Source organism: Perca flavescens, chromosome 1 (genome assembly GCF_004354835.1).
Source record: "Perca flavescens isolate YP-PL-M2 chromosome 1, PFLA_1.0, whole genome shotgun sequence".
Lineage (NCBI taxonomy): Eukaryota > Metazoa > Chordata > Actinopteri > Perciformes > Percidae > Perca > Perca flavescens.
The window spans coordinates 18785222-18793539 of record NC_041331.1 but is presented as its reverse complement, the minus strand read 5'-3'; the positions used below and the strand labels follow the sequence as shown (position 1 = coordinate 18793539).

Here is an 8318-nt window from a genome sequence, read left to right as displayed (position 1 = left end):
ATGTTTTTAAGGAGAAAGTAGGCCTATCAACAGGAATACATTATGGAAATTATTGTCATGGGAGAAATACGTCTAACGGCTTCAGAATCTTGATGTCGATACATGTTCAATTAATCTTCCAGCCCTAGTTGAAAGTGGCCATTAACAAACTTTTTTTTATGCTATTAATAAGCTTTTAGTGTCTGATTGTGTTTACCAAGGATACTCTGGTTTGGTGATTCCATTAATATTTGGTCATATACAGTGGGGGAAATAAGTATTTGACCCCTTGCTGATTTTGCAGGTTTGCCCACTTACAAAGAATGCAAGAATCTACAATTGTAGTCATATGTACATTCTAACAGTGAAAGACAGAATCCCAAAGAAAATTCCAGAAAATCACATCATATGAATTTATTAAAATTGATAACCATCTGATGAGGAAAAAAAAGTATTTGACCCCCTGGACAAACAGCAAGTATTCTGGCTCCTACAAGCCAGTTAGTCTTTCTTTAAGACACAGTCCCAATCCGAACCAATTATCTACATCAAATACACCTGCCTCACCTCGTTACCTGTATAAAAGACACCTGTCAACACCCAAACAACCAGCATCCAACATCACCACCATGGGCAAGACCAAAGAACTTTCTACGGACATCAGGGACAAGATTGTTGATCTGCACAAGGCTGGGATGGGCTACAAGAGAATCGGAAAGCAACTTGGAGAGAAAAGATCAACTGTCGGTGCAGTTATCAGGAAATGGAAGAAGCACCACACAACCTCCCTCGGTCTGGGCCTCCACACAAGATCTTGCCTCGTGGGGTGTCCCTGATCATGCGAACGGTGAGGAATCATCCCAAAATCACAAGGGGGGAACTGATGAATCAACTGAAGGCAGCTGGGACCACAGTTACAAAAGAAACGGTTGGTAACACACTACGCCGTCATGGATTGAAATCCTGCAGCGCACGCAAGGTCCCCCTGCTCAAGAAGAAACATGTACAGGCCTGCATGAAGTTCGCCATTCACCACCTGGACGACTCAGAAGAGGCCTGGAAGAAGGTGATGTGGTCAGATGAGACCAAAATAGAACTTTTTGGCCTCAACTCGTCGTGTTTGGAGGGCAAAGAACACCGAGTACAACCCAAAGAACACCATCCCCACCGTCAAGCATGGTGGTGGCAACATCATGCTTTGGGGGTGCTTTTCAGCCAAGGGGACGGGACAACTCCCATCGTATTGAGGGGAGGATGGACGGGGCCATGTATCGTGGAATTCTGGACCGACATCTCCTTTCCTCAGTGAGAGAGCTGAAGATGGGTCGAGGATGGGTGTTTCAGCACGACAACGACCCTAAGCACACCGCCAAAGCAACAAAAGAGTGGCTGAAGAAGAAGCACATCAAGGTTCTGGAGTGGCCTAGCCAGTCTCCAGACCTGAATCGATTGAAAATCTTTGGAGGGAGCTTAAAATTGAGTTGCCAGGCGACAACCTCGGAACCTGAATGATTTGGAGGCTGTCTGCAGGGAGGGTGGGCCAACATCCCTGCTGAAATGTGCACAAACCTTGTCACCAACTATAAAAACCGTTTGACATCTGTGCTGGCCAATAATGGCTTTTCTACAAAATATTAACATGCTGTTTGTCCAGTGGGTCAAATACTTGTTTTTCCTCATCAGATGGTTATCAATTTTAATAAATTCATATGATGTGATTTTCTGGAATTTTCTTTGGGATTCTGTCTTTCACTGTTAGAATGTACATATGATTAAAATTGTAGATTTTTGCATTCTTTGTAAGTGGGCAAACCTGCAAAATCAGCAAGGGGTCAAATACTTATTTCCCCCACTGTATTTACTACTGTTCCCTTCATGTTTCTGTTTAGTGTTTTAGCAATCTTTAATATTCATTGAGTAACATGTGTGGCATATGGTAATGTGGTCTTGTCAGTGTTCCTTGTTCAATTGATCCCACTGTTCTTTTGCTATAGTTTTGATTACACTGCTCTTTTCATTTTGTTTGTTTACTCAGAGCCAAAGAGCCAGGCCCCTCAGAGACACCATGAGAGTAAAGGAAATGTCTCCAACTCAGACTGTTACTACAAAGACCAATCTCAGACCAAGTTCTCATTGCATAATGACCACAGGCACCAAAGGAATGACAGACCACCTCGCTTCCACAGAGACTTTGATTTTCCCAAACCTGGCCAGGAGCCTCTCTCTAACTGTACAACCTCCCAAACATCAGCTCCGGCCCAGCAGTGGAAGGGCCAGGAGAGATGGTCACGAGACACATCAGACAGATCGCAAAATGACAGGAGAGAAATGAGAAATGAGCAGATTTCCCCTTCATCCTTCTCGACTTCTTTCACACATTCAAAGGAACCTCAGCAGCAGGTGGAGTTTAGTGGACCTTACAACAAACGATCCAGAAATGGAGATGGTGGTGGTGGGAACATGGCTGGACCGTCTAGCAGGAGAGGGCTCAGAGACAACATGCCTGCACCTAAACTGACTGATTCTACAGGCAGTGAGCCCGATGGAAGAGGAAATGGTAAACGTACCGACAGAACTGAAGAACTTGGCAACAACAGGAGGAAGGGGAAGACTGACCGGTCAAACTCGGACCACCTTGACAGACCAAGGGATAGCCGGCCACCCAACTTTAACCTGAGGGGAGGAAACTCTGGGACATCTCAAGAAGTGGGGTTATCGCAGGATTGTCGTATCACGACAGGGGATCCTTCTCATTTCCAAAATGGAGATATGGAACACAAAAGAACTGGGCCAATCAAGCCAGCAAACTCATCGTGTCCCCCCAGCAGGGAGCCACCCCCCAAGAAAAACACTTTGAATAACCCAGGACCTAAAAGAAGATCAGGACAAGGCAAAGGTCATGGCCCTCGAGGACCAGAGAAAAGTCATTTTATGGAACAAGCTTGGAAACCTGGAGACCAATGCCTGGCACTGTACTGGGAAGACGGCAAGGTATGTCATTCCTGGATTGGTAACCTAGCAATAACTGAAAATGGAGCTGGGCGGTATGGAAAAAATCTAATATCACGATATTGTTGACCAAATACCTCTATCGATATTGCGGCGATATTGTAAGCTTGACCATTGGTGCTTACAAAAAAAATATTTATCGATATAATATCAATATATTGCCCAGCTCTAACTGAAAATTGTTGAACCATGTTTGTAAACTGTCTACAGTAACTACAATGTTTGACATTACGATTAACAACTAGATCGGTTAGTGACAATACACTGTGTTTTGTTTGTCTGAGAGCTTGTTTGACAGTTAACACGTTGAATGGCTTAAAAATAATATATAGTGCGACCGACTAATGTTTTCTCATTTGCAGTGTTGACGGTGTTTTAAGATTTGTTTGTCACGTCGTATTTAATTGAAATTTGTGTGTGTGTGTGTGTGTGTGTGTGTGTGTGTGTGTGTGTGTGTGTGTGTGTGTGTGTGTGTGTGTGTGTGTGTGTGTGTGTGTGTGTGTGTGTGTGTGTGTGTGTGTGTGTGTGTGTGTGTGTGTGTGTGTGTGTGTGTGTGTGTGTGTGTGTGTGTGTGTGTGTGTGTGTGTGTGTGTGTGTGTGTACTCGTGAAGTTCTACCATGCCAGAATAGATGCTGTGCATCCATCAGGCTCCACGGCTGTGGTTGTATTTAGTGATTATGGAAACTGCGAAGAGGTCCTGCTGCATAACATCAAACCCGTTTCTGCCGACGTGTTGGTAAGGAGAAAGAAAAGATCATAACGTGTTGGTTTAATACTAAGTGGACGCAAATAATTAAACTGTATTCGAGTGGGTTGAGGAAGCAGAAAATGACATCTTAATCTGATTACCCACAGTAACATCACAACCATATCAAATGTCCAATGGCAGGAGGAAGATGATGGTTACTACGACAGTTCACTAGAGTTTCGCCTTGGGGGAGATGGACAGCCTCGACGCACAAGACCCACTCAGCAGTATTACCAGCCACCTAGGGCACGAGATTGATGTGTCTGCGTTTACACTGGCAGGTAAATAAATATGAAATTGTGGTTGTTGTTAATTTCATTAACACTTCTACATCAATGTCCATCCTTGTGTGTACAATGTGTAAACAATGCTCCTATTTTTATATGGAAACTTTTTATTCATAACATTGCTTCATTGTGGTGGGAGTCTTGAATTATACAATAAAAGTGAAGGCATTGACTGTACAAAAGTAATTTCTGTAACATTTTCTGTCATATAATTACCTGCATTTCATATATATATATATATATATATATATATATATATTAGAAACTGCTGCCAACCACAGCTCAACAAAATCTCATGCTCTCATTTTCATGTTGAAATTGTTTTGATATAGTTGTATAGTTTCCACTTTTACTGCTTCTACTGGTACAATGCATTATGTACAAACTATTTCACAAGGTCTGCAGCAGTTGTGATCTTAAAAGATGCCCAAAGTTCAAACATGGTTTATTTTGTAAATGTATTTAATTTTCTTTTTCTTCACCCACCTGTGTGCTTGTCCCACATCCTTCCACGACAGAGATTATGTCACTTTCTGCAACAATCCGAGTGCTTCCTGATTTTTTTTTATTTTTATTTTTTTAAATTGTCCACATCGCCAGGACTTACAGAACTTTTCAAAGGGCTTGGACAAAATGCAAAAAATAAACAAAACTGACATGAGCACCTGTTGATTTCGTTAAGGACATATCTACTTTATATGTTGTGAAGATTTGTTAAATGAATGCATTCAAATAAACTATTATCATGGTCTGTAGCGGATTTGTTGTTTTAATGTGTTTTATTTTTAATTATCAAATTCAAATGCTGAATAAACCAAGCCAGAGCAGAAATAGAAACCTTTTAGGGGTCCTTGGTTTTATTTTTTATCTCATGACAGTAGTTGTGATTATCAGGTAGTTTAGTTTATCACTAAATTAAATAGAGTTCTTGTCATCTAGCTTACCTCTGACATTCCTCCTCTTGGGGATAGGCATAGGTGCTATGAGTCCATAGCAAGCAGCTCAAGCTTATTTGTTGTGTTCTGTGAAGCAAATCCAAAGGGTAAGATAATCTCTTCCCCCTGTAATAGAGACGGTTACGCTGCAGATATATCATTTTGCACAATACAAAAGGGACTGTACCTAGCTCTTCCAGTATTGCACACACCACTGAGCTGGCTGTTTATGGACTTGTGCTGTGCGAGAGACAAGTTTTACACATCAAGCAATAATCTCCACCTTGGCTCGAATTTCACTCCTACCCGCAGTAGGAGACAAATGGACAATGCGCAAGGGTTCAGCAAAGAGGCCGATGTGCTATTCTGTATCATTGGTCTAAAGGCTTTGCTTTATTTTCCAACTGAGGCGCCAAGCGAGCGTAGATGAATAATTAACGACCGGTAATATGGAAACCTTTCTGTTGGGGAGGAACTGAAAGTGAAGCTCTTGAAAGTGTTCTTGGGTACTGACCATGACACACTGGCCTGGTAATCATAAAGGATTGATTTTCAATCAGATAAACCGTTATATTTTTGGTAGAGGAGTTAAGCAAATTCATATTCATAGATTTACTCTTGGCCCTGTGAAATGTCAGGCAAGACAAATATTAGGCAGAAGCTCTGTGGTCCCTAGGGTAAAGTTTTTTTTTAAGTGTAAATTGATTCTAATCAAATAGAAAATCCTCATGTGGCTGTTGTATGACAGAGAGAGCAACAGAAACTGAGGTAACAAGACCAACGGTTTGGAACAAGTTATAAACAATATATTTTTTAAACTCGCATATATTAGCTTTGTTAAAATGTTATTTCTGTGGGTTCCTGGGGAAAATCTATCCAAAACCGTTTTTAGGATGTGAGTGGATACTCCCCGTGTTTCATGATATTTATGAAGCAACAATTAACGCTGAATAAGTGATCCGATGTAAGTGTAATGTTAGTGTGACTTGCAGTTTTGTTCTATATAAAGAAAGTGAAAGACTGAAAGCTGGTAGAACAGATTAGATTACATCTTGTTTTTCATGTTTATGCAACTACACAGTTGCTTCCTGTTGATGCTGTGATCAGAGTAAATCTAAAGCTTCAAGTACTGTGCATGTTTTCCTGTTACTGACCCTCTTTGGTTAGACATGATCTCAATTATCCAGTATTCTACAAACAATCTCAGATTATGATTGGATTTAACATGAGGATTTGCAGTGGGAGTGAAATGTATTGGGGCAGCAACTCACTTCTTAATGTTTGGGCTTAACAGGTTTTAGTACGGTCAGCTTCAGTTCTTGATTTTTTTCCATTTACAGTATATTGGATTATGAGAGGGTGTCAGGATTGGTCAGTGTTTAGCACTGTCACCTCACAACAAAAATGTCATGGAATCAAATCTGACGAGGATGTTCTTCCTACAGTCCAAAGGGATCTGGTGACTATAATATTGTCTGTGAACGTGAGGGTGTGCCATTTTTTCCCCCATTGATTATTTACCTAAAACACTCAAAACAATTTCATCTGTACATCCATTTTCTATATCCAGGGTAACTGAAATACACAAAATATGTAGTTGTGCTACAGTCCTATGCATGAATATGGTAAGTATCTTTTATTTTGAGAAGCTGAATCAGAAGTAGGTTCTGCAATGCCAATTAAAAGCTTGCATCCATCTTCTGTGCCACTGCCAACAGAAAAACAGGATTATTTGGTACAATATATTCACACATTTGTTGTTAATGCTAATATCAGCATGCTCACAATGACAATTCGACCATGCTGGTGTTAAGCGGATAATGTTTACTTCAACTTCCAATAGTTGTTGAGGTTTGTGGCGCTACAGTAAAGACGAGGGGATCACCAAAGTCATTAGGATGTATCCTCTGGGGAACATGAATGTATGTACAAAATGTTACTGCAATCCACCCGATAGTTGGACCAAAGGGGTGCACCGACCGGCTGACATCCCTAGAGCCATGGCTAGCGTGGTTAAGAACTATTGTTCTTGAAGCATTGCCTTTTCCAGGCCTCTCTCAATCTGCAATCTGATAACCTTCAGCAACATGAGGAATGCCTTTCTCTCCTCGAGAGCGAACAACCTTCTTTCCCACATTAACATCCCCTTTGCTCTGCCCCTTCGTTTCCCACCTGCTTGCCTCTCCTCATGTCCCCATTCACAGCTGTTGGCCATTATATTTCTGCTTACCTGACCCCTCACCTCCCATCACATCACCATGGTACCTTTGTGGCATTGACATCTGAACCCTGTGATCCTTTTAAATGCGTCCTTTCTAACATCATTTCTACATTGGCCTCAACAACCCAATCCTTTCTCTCCTTCTCGTCGATGGAAAAAAAGGAGATCTGAAAGGTTACGTGAAACGTGACTGGCCCAGACAGCGGATTTCCTTGCTAGCATACTCAGTGCCTGGTGAAACAGAGAGTCAGGGCGCTGACATTTAGTGTGCTAGCTTTATAAGAAAAGCCTTTTGTATTGGATGGATCAGCTCCACCCATCATACAGTCATTTATCGAGGTTAAATTACGGGTTAATTCAAAGACTGGCTTTTTTAGTTTACTGTAACACTTATATTACACATTGAATGAATGGAAGAACAGCAAGTCGGATTGTTTCTATTTTAAAAGAAAATATGCATTGAGCAAAGAGACTATGATCTTTGCATACGTACATTTTAGCATTATAAAAACATCTGACCATTTCTTCTCAGAAAGTCAAATTTGAAACCCAAACTGTCTCGATTCCAATGCTTGGTTGCCTCGTACAAAAAAAACACCAAAGGAGGAAATGGCAGCTTTAACTACTATTAAAAAGATTAAAGTCCCAGGAAATTGTCAACACAGGATAATAAAGGTCTTTAGAATGGTCTGTTTGCACGGTGATGGATTATTGTCTTTTTCTTAGTTGTGGAAGGATCAGGGTTGTTATTTGCATGTGAATCGAAAAATTTAAAGTCAAACCATCATCTGGTAGATAGCTACACCACTAACATGCAAAACAAGAGCCTTTTTGTGTATGCTTTGTTGGGATCTAGGCAAATGTAATTTGTATTGCAAAGCAGAGCACTTACACACATGGATGAAATTATAACAGCCGTAGTGTTGGAGAAGACACTTCCAGCCTTTGCATAAAATCTACCACCGCGTTGCTGGACACAGAGCTATAGTGAATGTAAATGTGGTTTTAGGCATGATAGGCTTTGTGTTTTATAAGCTTTTTTTTTCTAAGATACATGGTTGTTGAATGCAGGTAATAGTTAATGCCATTCAATCACTGTTGTGGGTGATGGGTAATATACGTATATGCCATGAAAACT

General features: G+C 40.9%; 1 protein-coding gene across 3 annotated transcripts in view; it reads left to right on the top strand.

Moving 5' to 3' along the window:
* tdrd3 (tudor domain containing 3) overlaps nt 1–4784 on the top strand; it is a 17468-nt gene extending 12684 nt beyond the window's left edge. Inside the window, exons 11-14 of one of the 3 annotated variants that reach the window (XM_028583984.1) lie at nt 2015–2970; nt 3600–3725; nt 3879–4018; nt 4543–4784. In XM_028583984.1, the coding sequence (XP_028439785.1) occupies nt 2015–2970; nt 3600–3725; nt 3879–3995 (1199 nt within the window). In that variant the 3' untranslated portion in view covers nt 3996–4018; nt 4543–4784. Of the gene's footprint in view, nt 1–2014; nt 2971–3599; nt 3726–3844 lie in introns of all 3 variants that reach the window. The other 2 variants (XM_028583976.1, XM_028583991.1) reach the window with 2 other exon arrangements.
* Nucleotides 4785–8318: the final 3534 nt, after the last annotated feature.